We start from the raw sequence: 12441 nt of genomic DNA, 5'->3' as shown, positions 1-12441 counted from the left end.
ATCCTATGAATACAATTAAACTAATATGCTCTGTGTTTATTTTCTATCTATATAAGGTGCTTAATTTGTCACTCAGCATGAAATATATAATGCTTCATAATGTCAAAATGTGGAGTTCTGAACACTCACCCCACCCTACGGATAGCCCACTGTAGGGAACATAAACCACATTTTTATTTATTTACTGATGTTCAAAAAAATATCTAGAAACATTAAAACTGCACACTGGGTTTTATTATTAATACAGTAAGGTCCCAATTATCTGACCTTCAGTTATCTGACATTCCATTTTATCAAAGTGCCATCTCAGAATGTTTCATTTTACCAGCTGCCAACTGAGTATGTAGCAGAATGAATCACACTTCCTGACCAAGCCCCTTCTACATTTTGTGAAATCAGTTTCTTCACAGTGCCTTCATAATTGGTTTTGGAGAGAATGTGGCATTAGTAGCACTACCTTCATCTTTCTTCAGGCTTCTGGATTGACATTTTTAATTATCTGATCATCCTTACATCCTGCTTAGATTTGATAATGAGGACTCTAACGTATTAGATTCATGAACAAGGCAATTTAGAACTGAAACATTTATACTTTATGGTAACAGATGTGTGAAAAAAAACTTAGTGTTGAATGGACGCCTCTTCATTTTTTCGGCACTCATTCTTCCCTCACCTGAATGTAATTTGGTGTCACTCACTACGAGATTTGGCACTCCTGGTAGGAAGTGTTTGAGCACAATCACATCTGCTTTCAGAATTAGACTACAAAAAAAGATATAATTAATTTCTCTCGCATTAGAAAGTTATATTTCAATTTATATTCCAAAGAATGTTTCTCATTTTTGTCATTTTTATGATAAATGGCCATTTTAATTTAGGTTTCCAGATTAGGAAATATTGCTCTCCTACAATGTTTTTTTCGCTTTGGGAATCATTTCTTTCCCTGTCCCTCACATTGTTTATTCCCTTATAAACATAATTACTTATTTCCTGTTGGCCATAAGGTAGTTCTCTGAATGGATTTTGTAAATGCACCTACTTCAGTGGCATTAAAACAGACAATATATATTAACAGAGTCTTTGTTAGGGACAAACTAATTTTTTTAGAACTTGTTTAAAAAACTTGCTGTTCCCAGGAAACATGGATATCCATTCTGTTTCTAGATGCCGAGACTCACTCAAATATCATCTGCTGGTTGTTTTCTCCTTCTGCTTCAAAAGGCATAGCTCTTGACAGCATCTCGTGCGTCAAAACCGCACAGCCCACCAATCAGTTGCCTACAAGAATTCAATTTAGGACGACAGCTGAAATGAGTCACTTTTATTTCTTCACTCCTTCCATCACAGATGCTCACAACGGCCTCCAGAAACAGAATAATTAAGAATATATTCAAACAGAGTTGTTTATTTCGTGCATCTGATGTTAACTTAAACATTTCTAAGAACAAACAGTTGCTTTCTTCGTAAATCAAGATGACATAGTAATTGTAGCCAGACATAAACCATGCTGAATTCTCTATGGTTTCCCTCGTATATTTCTTATTCGTAACTTAAAAGTCACTTTTTTATTTTTGTTTTTCAATTAATATTACAAAATCATGTGACATTGATGACCTCAGCAAATGAGTCCGCATTATTAACAAATGTAATGAAAACCCAATCCCGGGTTCTTCAATGTGGTCGGACAGACAGCCAACTATCACAAATAAAAGAGCTAACAGGGGTATTTTTTAAAATTTGAGTTGTTGACGTGCTATGATTGATGACTCTGGTATGTACTTATTTCATTGCTGCAAGCTTAATTACATTTCTTACTGTGACCTTCGTGGAGAGCAGACGTGTTCGCTCCGTGCTCCGCTACCTGCTGTCTGTGGTATTCTGTGGTGTACTCTTTCCAGTGCGGATTTAGTCTTCCTTCAGCATCAGCTTTTATTTGCTGGCATGACTGCCAGCAAAGATACGTGTGACATTTGTAAGAAGTCATTTTATGGGAAACAGAAGTTTCTCCGTTGTAGTGGGCCTTGCTCTGCAAGATATCATCTATCGTGCCTGCGAGTGAGTGATGCAGAATATTCCTGTTACACTTTAAACGGCGAGTCTACCTATAAGTGCGACACTTGCGATAGGAAGCTACGTTCAGTGAGGTCCGAAAATACTCCTGTTCGCTCTCTTAGGTCCGTATCGGCCTCTGAAACTGGCGGAAAAATGGCGGCCGTTGTTAAGGAAGCTGCTTCCCAGCGAAACGCCAATGACGCTCTGAGTGCGCAGCTCGAGGCTGTTCGGATTAATGGTGTTCACACCAACAACAAAATCGAGAACCTAATTGAGATGGTTCTCAAGCTGACTGAAGAAGTCGGCCAACTACGCAAGGAAAATAAATCAATGAAACTCATGATTGATACCATGCATATGGCGGCACAACCTAGAGATCCATCTGTGCAGGATTTGTTGCCTCGGCGGGACGTGACGTCATTGGGAGGTCCCAAGCTCAAGGCACCCAAATCCTACAAGAATGCGCTGTCGGTTAGTTTCTCTACTGCTATTGTGTCGCCTAAGACCACCATAAATGAAGGTCGTTCTGAGGGGACCGTTGTACCTGGACTTCCCGTTACTTCAGCTCGAGGTCCTGGGTCTGCCGACGATGGCTTTATAACTGTTACTAGGAAGAAGAGAGTTGAACCTCCTGGGTCGGCTAACTCTTCCAAGAAAGTGAGGCCCACAATGATTGGAGTGAGGAGCTCTTCTTCGCTGTCTGTCATAGCGAAAAGGGTGAGAATGAAGTCGCTGTTCGTCTCTCGCTTCTCCCCGGACGTCACTTCCGCAGATATAGAAGGCTCACTTAAAGACCAATTAAAACTTACGTCGCTTACCTGCACCAGGTTAAAGACAAAATTTAACTCGTACGCGTCATTCCACATTTCAGTCGTAGAGGATGACTTCCATCTTGTAAACAATATCGGTGTCTGGCCTAGTGGGTGTTTGATTGCTCCTTATTTCGGTCGTCTTACTCCTGAACAAATTTATTCCCCTCCGACTCTTTCATCTCGTCCGTCCTCCCCTGGTGCAGAGGTTTCAGCTCTAGGTGTCGCACCTTCAGATCAATTAGGTGCAAATGCCATTTCTGAGGAACCTCTGGAAGATGGGGCTACTTCACTCAGTTAAATGGCTCTCACCGGTGATGTCAACACGGGTGGTTTTTCCATGTCTACTAGAAAACAGCATTTCAATTCTTTAGACATTTATTACCAAAACGTCAGAGGTCTCAGAACCAAGCAACTCGAATTCTACGATAGCGTCTGGTCCTCTGGTCATAGTATCTTATGTTTAACTGAGACATGGCTAAACGACTCGTGTTACGATCACAATTTATTTCCGGACGGTTACACTGTTTTCCGTTCTGACAGAATATGCACAAATAAGACGCGTGGAGGTGGAGTGTTAATAGCTTTATCCCCCGGAATACATGCCTGTAAACGCAGGCACGACTTAGAATCTTTCGAAGAATGTGTATGGGTTGAAATCCCCTCTTTTGATGGTCTAAATCTACTCATTGGCAACCATTACTTTCCGCCTGATGTTAAACCTGAAGTTGTTGCTAATTACTTTCGATTTCTAGAAAACAATTTGGACACACAAAATTTTCGGGTTATTCGCATGGGTGATTTTAACACCCCTCGTTTTGACTGGAAGCGCGGTCTCCCTCTGGCTAACTGCCATCAATATTCTAAACTCAAGGGAGATGCCAACTACACCTCCGCGTGTCTTCTCGACCTCAGACAATGCATGGAAACTGTTGGCAGCAGTGGTCTCCTTGACCTAGTATTTACGAACTTCAGTGAGTTGGGTACTAGCTTTATTGATACTTTTATTGTAAAGCCGGATGTTTACCACCCACCTTTTGTTATTAATGTCCCATTGTCCCTGGAAACAGGTATAAGAAATTCCGAACTTTCCTACCGTAAATTTGCATCTGGGGATTACACCCTGTTGTATAGCATTCTGTCGAGTTATGACTGGTCATATATGTACAGTATCACCGCTGTCGATGATGCTGTCGCTAGCCTGGACTCGGTTGTTTTAAATGCTATAGATAAGGCTATTCCCCGCGGGTATATCAGAAATTCAAAATTCCCTCACTGGTTTTCGAGTGCCTTACGGTACTACATCTGGAAGAAAGATTTCTTTTACAGACGTTTTAAAAAGAATAACTCTGATTACTTTTATAGTAAATTTTCCTTCTATCGCAAGCTAGTGAAGGCTACAATCAAGTCTGACAGACATATTTGGTTGAAGTCGATTGACGACAATTTAAAGTCGCAACCCAAGCAATTTTGGAAATACGTGGCGTCACGTAGAAAAAGAAATTCCACCTGTATTCAGCTTGAGGTTAACGGCACTCATTTGGCTGAACCCCATTCTGTTGCCGATGCATTTGCTAAGCATTTTCAGTCGGTCTACAGTATCTCTTTAGGCGTATCCCCTTCCCCTGTGGAGTCCTCTGACTTCTTGTCTTTAGCCCCTATCTCCGAATTGGACATTTGTAAAGCAATTCGTCGTCTGAGACCTTCCAAATCTGTCGGACTTGATGACATTCCTAGCTTTGTTATAAAGGGTTGTTCGGAAATCTTTGTTCCTGTTCTCAAGCACATCTTTAATCTAAGTTTAGCACAGAATTATTTCCCTATTTTATGGAAACAGGCAGCAGTAGTTCCTGTTTTTAAAAAAGGTAACTCTGCCACTGTTAGTAACTACCGACTCATTTCTATACTTAATACTTTTTCCAAATTATTTGAACTTGTTATTTATGATCATATCTCACATTACATAAAATCGAAATTAAATCCTTGTCAGCATGGTTTTACTAAATCTAAATCTACAGTTAGTAATCTCGTAACTTATCTTGATTTTATTAACCCAATAGTTGGCTCCCAGGGTCAAGCTGATGCTGTTTATTTTGATCTTAGCAGTGCATTTGATCTTGTCCCTCACAATCTATTACTCAACAAGCTCAGTGCTTTTGGACTCTCTGATGGTTATGTACACTGGTTTCGTAGTTACTTAACCAACAGACAATCCCAGGTTCGCATTTCTGGAACTCTTTCGTCTCCTTTTGTAGTCCTCTCTGGAGTTCCACAGGGATCTGTTTTGGGTCCTCTACTTTTCAACTTGTTTATTGATGACATATGCCAAGTAATTAATCATTCTAAATGCCTTCTTTTCGCTGATGATATCAAAATTTTTCGTGCCATTAAATCTCCCAACGACTGCAATCAACTTCAAACTGACATTGACTCGGTACAAGGTTGGTGCACTGCTAACTTCATGAAACTCAATATTAGTAAAACTACAGTAATTTCCTTCTCCAGGAAAACCACTACTTTGATCTTTGATTACAAACTTTTTCATTCCTCCATAACACGTACCGATATCATTAAAGACCTGGGAATATTTATCGACTCCAAGCTCCGATTTCACAACCATGTTGACCACATATTTTCACATTGTATTAAGTTGCTGGGTCTTGTTCGCACATTAACCTTTTCGTTCTCTTCTCTCGATTGCCTGTATATGTTATATGTAACCTTAGTTAGATCCAAGCTCGAGTACGCCTCGGTCGTTTGGAATTCTATTACGACTACTGATGCCAACAAACTGGAGCGTATCCAGCAGAAGTTTGCAGCCCTTTGCTACTATCGTTTCCTCCCCCAAGTGCATTACAGCTATGCTGATGCGTTAGAGCATTTAAAACTCCATACCCTGCGTAAGAGAAGGCATTGCAGTGATGCACTGTTCCTTGCACAGGTTTACCGTGGTTTTAAATGCTGTCCTTCCCTTCTGGAAGCTGTCGGTCTCCGCATTCCTGCTCGGAATCTGAGAGATTTTTCTATGTTCAGTTTTAGCCCCTTGTTCAAAAACAGTCCTTCTGCTAGATGCGCATCAGCTGCTAATGTTGTCTGCAGGGATTTGGACATATTCGAGACGAAAATTGTCACACTTAATCATATTCTATAATAGCATAATTTACCTAATTGATTCATGTTATTTTTACAAATATCATAATGTAGTTAGTAGTAATTTTTTGTGTATTTTCCGTTTCAATGTATTTTATATATTGCTTGTTTTACCTTTTATGTTTTACTGTGTTTCTGAGTTTATCTCTGTGCTGTATCTGTAATTGGCCATCAGGCTGTTGATACAGCACACAAATAATAAAGAATTGAATTGAAAAAGAAGTTCTTGCAAATTTTGTTGTATACTTTAATACAAGAGGTGAATGTCACACTATATTTAACATTTAAATTTCAGTTTGTGTCTTGGATGTTAATATCTTCCTCTATGTTTTGAAGAATAATGGAGCCAACATTAACAATTACAGCTATTTTTTCTTGCAACAGCAGACGAAGAATTAAGAAGTGTTATTGAGTACTTCAGAGAATCTCCAGTGCTTGTGTTTCAAATTCCACTTTCTTACAAATATGCATTACCTATTCCACCAGATACCAGGCAGGCGACTGCACCAGATCCAAAAACCACTGGTGGTTCAGTTAAATTAAACTGTATCATTATGGAATGGAATAATTACCATGCTGTGCCCTGTCCCCTCATTGCTTTAGGGGCCAAGTACTGTAGTGGACCGAAGCAGGACTACATTAGTTTATCCTGCTGACAAAACAACATTTTACATAAGTTCCAGGACAGGACTTAAAAAACAGATGCTACTCACTAGCTGTGGTACTAGAAGCAGAACACTGAGGACAGCTAGCATTCAAGATTGTCAATGGAAACAGTTCAAAGCCAGTTCCGTTCAGTTCATCACTTACCTTCATAACCCTTTTTCTCTAACATCCAGCCTACATGCAGAAGATTAGCCTAAGTGGGGAAAAGGAAAATTTAATTTTCTTGCTTTATGAACATTGTTTACAAAAGCTAAATGCTGAATCTTAGAGGGTAATGGTAATTTTTGGTATTTTAATATGTAAGTAAAAAACAAAACCACAATATACGCGCAACTAGGAACTTGCATTTATTACGCACAGAGAAAAAGAAAAATATGCTAGCTCTGATAACATCGGGAACTCACAGCATGTTTCCCAGTTAAAATCACCTACAGAAACTGCTAAACAGACCATAAGCAGGGCTGAAAGAAGACTTTATGCCGTCACACTGCCTGGTACATGGCCAATGCAGCGCCAGAAAATACCATTACCTCCGCCGTAGTAACAAAACGCATTATTTATTCCCGCCTGAACCCAGTACGTTACAAGACTGTAGATTCAGGACAGACATATATATTTGTACTTTCAAATCTTATCAGTTGTATTATGAATAACTAACAGTCAGTTACACTTACCGTGCAATCTGCTAACTTTAAAACTTAGAAGATATGCGCCTACAACGAAATATTTCTTCAACATAAACAAACAACGCCCACTCAGGCTCCATAATACATCTAGACTGTTTGTAAGCTCTCACTAGAGATGTCAGTGCGAACAGAACGCGCTCAATTCAAATCTTTTTTTAGTCTTTATCCACTTTCACCCATAGCTGTCCAGGTACACATTCATTCATTTAATCCTACTAGACATTTGATAGGACTCCTTGGACGAGTGATCAGCCCGTCTCAAGGCCTCTGCCTGTACACAGGACAGCACATCACAGAAAGACGCGGACAAACATCCATGCCTTGAGTGGAATTCGAACCCATGGTCCGACTGCCCAAGCGCACGAGGTCTATGCCTCAGACCGCGTGGCCTCTGCGGAATTGAAATCGTTTGAAAGATAATTACGGTGGCGGCATTGCCTCAGGCACCTGACATTAGATGGTTACTCATTAGATTACTTAATTTTTTCGTAACAATGCTTTTTCTTACGGTGAATAAGCAGCATGGGGTGTCATATGACATGAGGGAATCGCTTGTTGTGTCCTGCGTGAGAGACTGCAATAGAAGCACACGGTCTTTCTGCGCATGCACCTTCCCTGTACTGCACAGTCAGCGGTTTTCTGCACATGCGCCTTACTGGCCAGCGCAGCGACCTGCGCGAAAATATCAAAATATTTGATCTTGGACTTTTGTCGCCGAACACTTCGCTGTCACATAGGACAGCGCCGCACAAATAGCCAGTTTGATATATCCGCTTCACCCACGCAACTCGTACCGCTCGCATTTAATCTCTCACGTAGGACACCGGGTTAGCCTTACGCCCAACCCCCAACTCAGTCTGGCGCATCGCCTTAGACCTGCTCGGTTTGGGTGACCCTACCATGAGCCGAAGCTCCGGCCGGCAAAGCCCTTACGGTGTCAAGGGTGACCCCCAGATACCGCACTGTTTTGACCCATTGTATCGGCTGTCCGAGAAACTGCACTGCTCTGGGCTGTTGGATGCATATCATCGTCTTAACGAAGCGAACCGCGGTGCTCTTCGAGACGTTGATAGCAATCCTCCAGGCCCTGAGCCAGAGCTCCAGTCTACAGAGGTAGGCCTCAAAATACCTGACGAGAAGCTTACGTAGGACTAGTCCTACGTAAGCGATAAGAAGCGAGCTGTGCGAGCTGGATAAGCAGCATGGGGTGTCATATGACATAAGGGAATCGCTTGTTGTGTCCTAGGTGAGAGAAACACACGGCCTTCCTGCGCATGCCCCTTCCCTGTACTGCACAGTCAGAGATTATCTGCGCATGCGCCTTACTGGCCAGCGCAGCGACCTGCGCGAAAATATCAAAATATTTGATCTCGGAATCCGGCCGCTTTACTCTCTTGACTGATTCGCTGTAACCTAGGACAGCGCCATACAAACAGCCAGTTTGATATTTCCGCTTCACCCACGCAAATCGCACCGCTCGCATTTAATCGCTCACGTAGGACACCGGGTAAGGGCTTTGTGCGAACGACGAAACAGTCGTCGGACTGTTTGTCTTAAGTGTGCGATAACCCTTATACCAACGTTGGTAGTTACCAACAGTTGGTATTATTTGTCATACCAACATTGTGTAAACCACGGTTATAAACAACATTATAGGAGAGTAATTTCCCTTCCGTGACCACAGAAGAACAGAAACATAATCACACAGAATACGCACATATTGATACCTTGATGTAAGATTTGAGGTTCTAACGGTGGTGAGTAAGAAGATGGATGTCTTCTGGGTTGTAGCGCAGTTATAGTGAGCTGCAGTCTGGTAGAAAATTAAAAGCCGTTTCTAATATGTCACTGACCTGAAGATAGATGCAGCATTTCACGATGCTACAATCAAAGAAACATCTATCATTCCGGTACCACTGACATGGTGGATGACGTCACAATATACAGTGCTGTCACCTAACCACATTAGTAGTAAAACTACTCGTCACCATCTGTTGGGAACAATTGATATTAATATCAATGGTAGCAACCAATGGCAAGTGCTCAGTCGCTAACTATTTCAGTGTAGATTAACAAACACCCACTGCTTCCTAGATCCTTCAAGAGCGCTGATGAAGAATTTCCATGATCGGTTCAGGCGGTCATCCTCCTTGTTGAAGTTGTTTGTGCTCAGCTTGATCTCAATTGCCTCCCTGATCATCCGGTCCTTGTATTTGGATTTGGTGGATAAGGATTGTGGTGTTCTGGAGTTGAATGGGTGACCCAGGTTGATACCGTGATCGGCCAAGGCGGATTTGTGTAAATACTCGAGACGGAAGTAGTGCTGGTGGTCCTTGATTCTGGTATCGATGGATCGGCCGGTCTGCTCGATGTAGACTTTACCGCATTCGCATGGCGCACTATACACGCCAGGAGTCTTAAGTCCCGAGGCATTCTCACAGGCCGAAGGAAACTGAAGATTTTCGGAGCAAGGCCTAAAATATTTTTGTCTAAGTGCTGGCTCAGGAGTCATATACGGGAGGTTACCGTGGACGGAAGACTGTTCTCCTTCTCAAGCAGCCATCGCTTCCCCAGGTCATCGAACATCTGAGGCCACGGAGTTCGAGGCCTCCTAGACTGCATTGGCTCCCGAAGATCCACAAGGAAATAGCACCATCGGCGCCCCTACCTATCGCACGGATCTTTATTTCGCCAGGCATCTCTGCGATTAATCTCCACGTATCCACACCAATTTATTATTAAAACATTAGTTTTCAGTTGCTCGAAGCGTCTATCACATATTTTAAGAATCTTCTTGAAGTAACAAAAATATATGTAATCTTTTCCGGGAGGCAGCTTATCATATTCCCACACTTGTCTCCCGCTTAATTCGGCACATGAAGTCCCCTTGCGAATCAAATAATATATAACCCCGCCATCACTATTGCAAGGAACCCTAACCAAAAGCCAACACATTATAACAGCTGAAATATATTATATCTAAAGTTAATCTTATTCTGTAACAACATATATCATAATTCTTGTATTTGTTTATGTAAACCACTTTTATCGCATGACCTTTGATGACTACAGATACAAATTTAAACATTTTATACATTTTACTTCACTGTCTGTAAGTCGTTATGCTTAATTGCAACTTGTATCGGACTCGCGCCTCGTTCAACATTGCTACCATTAATATCCGCACCATGATCCAGTAAGATACACATCACGTCCAAATGTTCCGCTATAGTTGCCAAGTGCAAAGCAATTACATCATTGGTGCAAGAATTTACGTCTGCTCCATTCATTGCAAGATAACGAACTATTTCTGGATAGCCATCATATGCAGCCACCATCAGCGGAGTCCGGCCAATATTGTTAGCTATCTCTAAATCAGCGCCTCCTTTGACTAGAAATTCTATTGCACACACATTACCATAGCGAACTGCTTTGTGTAGCGGAGTTTTGCTGCGTGTACTCGTTTCGTTGACAGACAATCCTTTATCTACTAATAACGTCATAAGGTCTACATTATCAGCTTGAGCAGCGAAGTGAAGAGCAGTTTCATTTTTTAAGCTGTGAACATTAATATCAGCGCCTCTTTCGACTAGAAAATCTGATGCTCTCAGATTACCATGGCGAGCTGCTTCGTGTAGCGGAGTTTCGCCGCGAGTACACGTTTCGTTGACAGACATTCCTTTATCTACTAATAACGTCATAAGGTCTACATTATCAGCTTGAGCAGTGAAGTGAAGGGCAGTTTCATTTTTGAAGCTGTGAATATTAATATCAGCTCCAATTTCAATGAAGTACTTCACTGTCTGTAAGTCGTAATTCTCAATTGCAACTTGTAACGGACTTATGCCTCGTTCAACATTGCTGCCATTAATATCCGCGCCCTGTTTTAGTAAGAAACCCATCACGTCAAAATGTGCCCCTTCAGTTGCCAAGAGCAAAGCAGTTTCATAAATGGTGCAAGCATTTACGTCTGCTCCATTCATTGCAAGATAACGAACTACTTCTAGATGGCCACCGGATGTAGCCACCATCAGTGCAGTCCGGCCATTATCTTCAGCTACCTCTAAATCAGCGCCTCTTTCGACTATACGTTCTGTTGCTGTCAGATTACCACGGCCAACTGCGTCGTATAGCGGAGACATGCCGCCTATACTAGTTTCGTTGACAGACATTATTTTATCTACTAATAACGTCATAATGCCTACATTACATCGTTCAACAGCGAAGTGAAGAGCAGTTTCATAGTCGAAGTTTTGAATATTAATATCAGCTCCTCTTTCAATACGAAGTCTTACAACTCCCTCTTGGCTGTACTGAGAGGCTATATGAAGGAGAGAAAAATTATTAAAAATACTCTCACTAATCAGTTCTTCATTAACATCAAATCCGGAATTCAATATGAACTCCAACATGTTTCTGTGTCCCTTCTCTGCACATGCAAACAGTGCTGCCGGTCTCCACTCCTGGTCCTGATAAAATTCAGTAAGCACATTATCGTCAGCGCCACCCTGTAACAAGCTGTCCACAGCCATTTATGATCTCGCTGTGGCAGCGTACCTCAGCGGCTTCCACTTAAGGACTCCATCTGGTATGTTGGTATCAACACCTGAGACTGACAACAGTCTTTTAATAATTATGCTATTATACGATGCTGCCAAATGCAACACAGTTATACCACCCTTGTCTACACTGTTCACATCTGTTTTCACCCCAGCAACTTATTGACAGCTTCCGGGTCATTGTTCAAAACAGCATCAATGAGTCTGGATTTTTGTGCAAGTATCCTATCAAAAATATTCCGTATTATCTCATACGTAAGTAAAGTTTGTCCCACTATACGCCATGTGGGCATTTGGGGTGAGTGGAGGTATAGCTCCTCTCTTCCTTGACCCCGGCACTAGATGGGGGTGAGTGGTCAGCATCACGCCCCGGCCGGCTTTACCCCCGGGAAAGGACCCCGGTACCCATTGTAGAGGAGGCGGGGTGGGCCCCAGAGCCGGTCTGGACGCAGAGGCTAGAGGAAAAATCCTCTGCCCTCGTCGGGGATCGAACCCCGGTCGTCCAGCCCGTAGCTAGTC

The 12441-nt window shown here is 42.0% G+C and overlaps 1 protein-coding gene across 1 annotated transcript in view; it reads right to left on the bottom strand.

Annotated features, from left to right (window-relative positions):
• Positions 1 to 212: 212 nt before the first annotated feature.
• The window catches only part of LOC110840682 (uncharacterized), a 55308-nt gene continuing 43079 nt past the window's right edge, over positions 213 to 12441 (bottom strand). Inside the window, 4 exon segments of the mRNA XM_087351547.1 lie at positions 213 to 1361; positions 6584 to 6660; positions 7352 to 11895; positions 12072 to 12251. Coding sequence (XP_087207673.1) covers positions 10462 to 11895; positions 12072 to 12251 — 1614 coding nt within the window. The 3' untranslated portion in view covers positions 213 to 1361; positions 6584 to 6660; positions 7352 to 10461.

The sequence above is a fragment of the Zootermopsis nevadensis genome, unplaced genomic scaffold, assembly GCF_977971745.1.
Source record: "Zootermopsis nevadensis isolate Lab colony 2312 unplaced genomic scaffold, Znev_1.0 Znev_ptg000019l, whole genome shotgun sequence".
NCBI lineage: Eukaryota > Metazoa > Arthropoda > Insecta > Blattodea > Termopsidae > Zootermopsis > Zootermopsis nevadensis.
The sequence above is the reverse complement of the archived record's forward strand: the minus strand, read 5'-3'. Positions and strand labels throughout refer to the sequence as shown.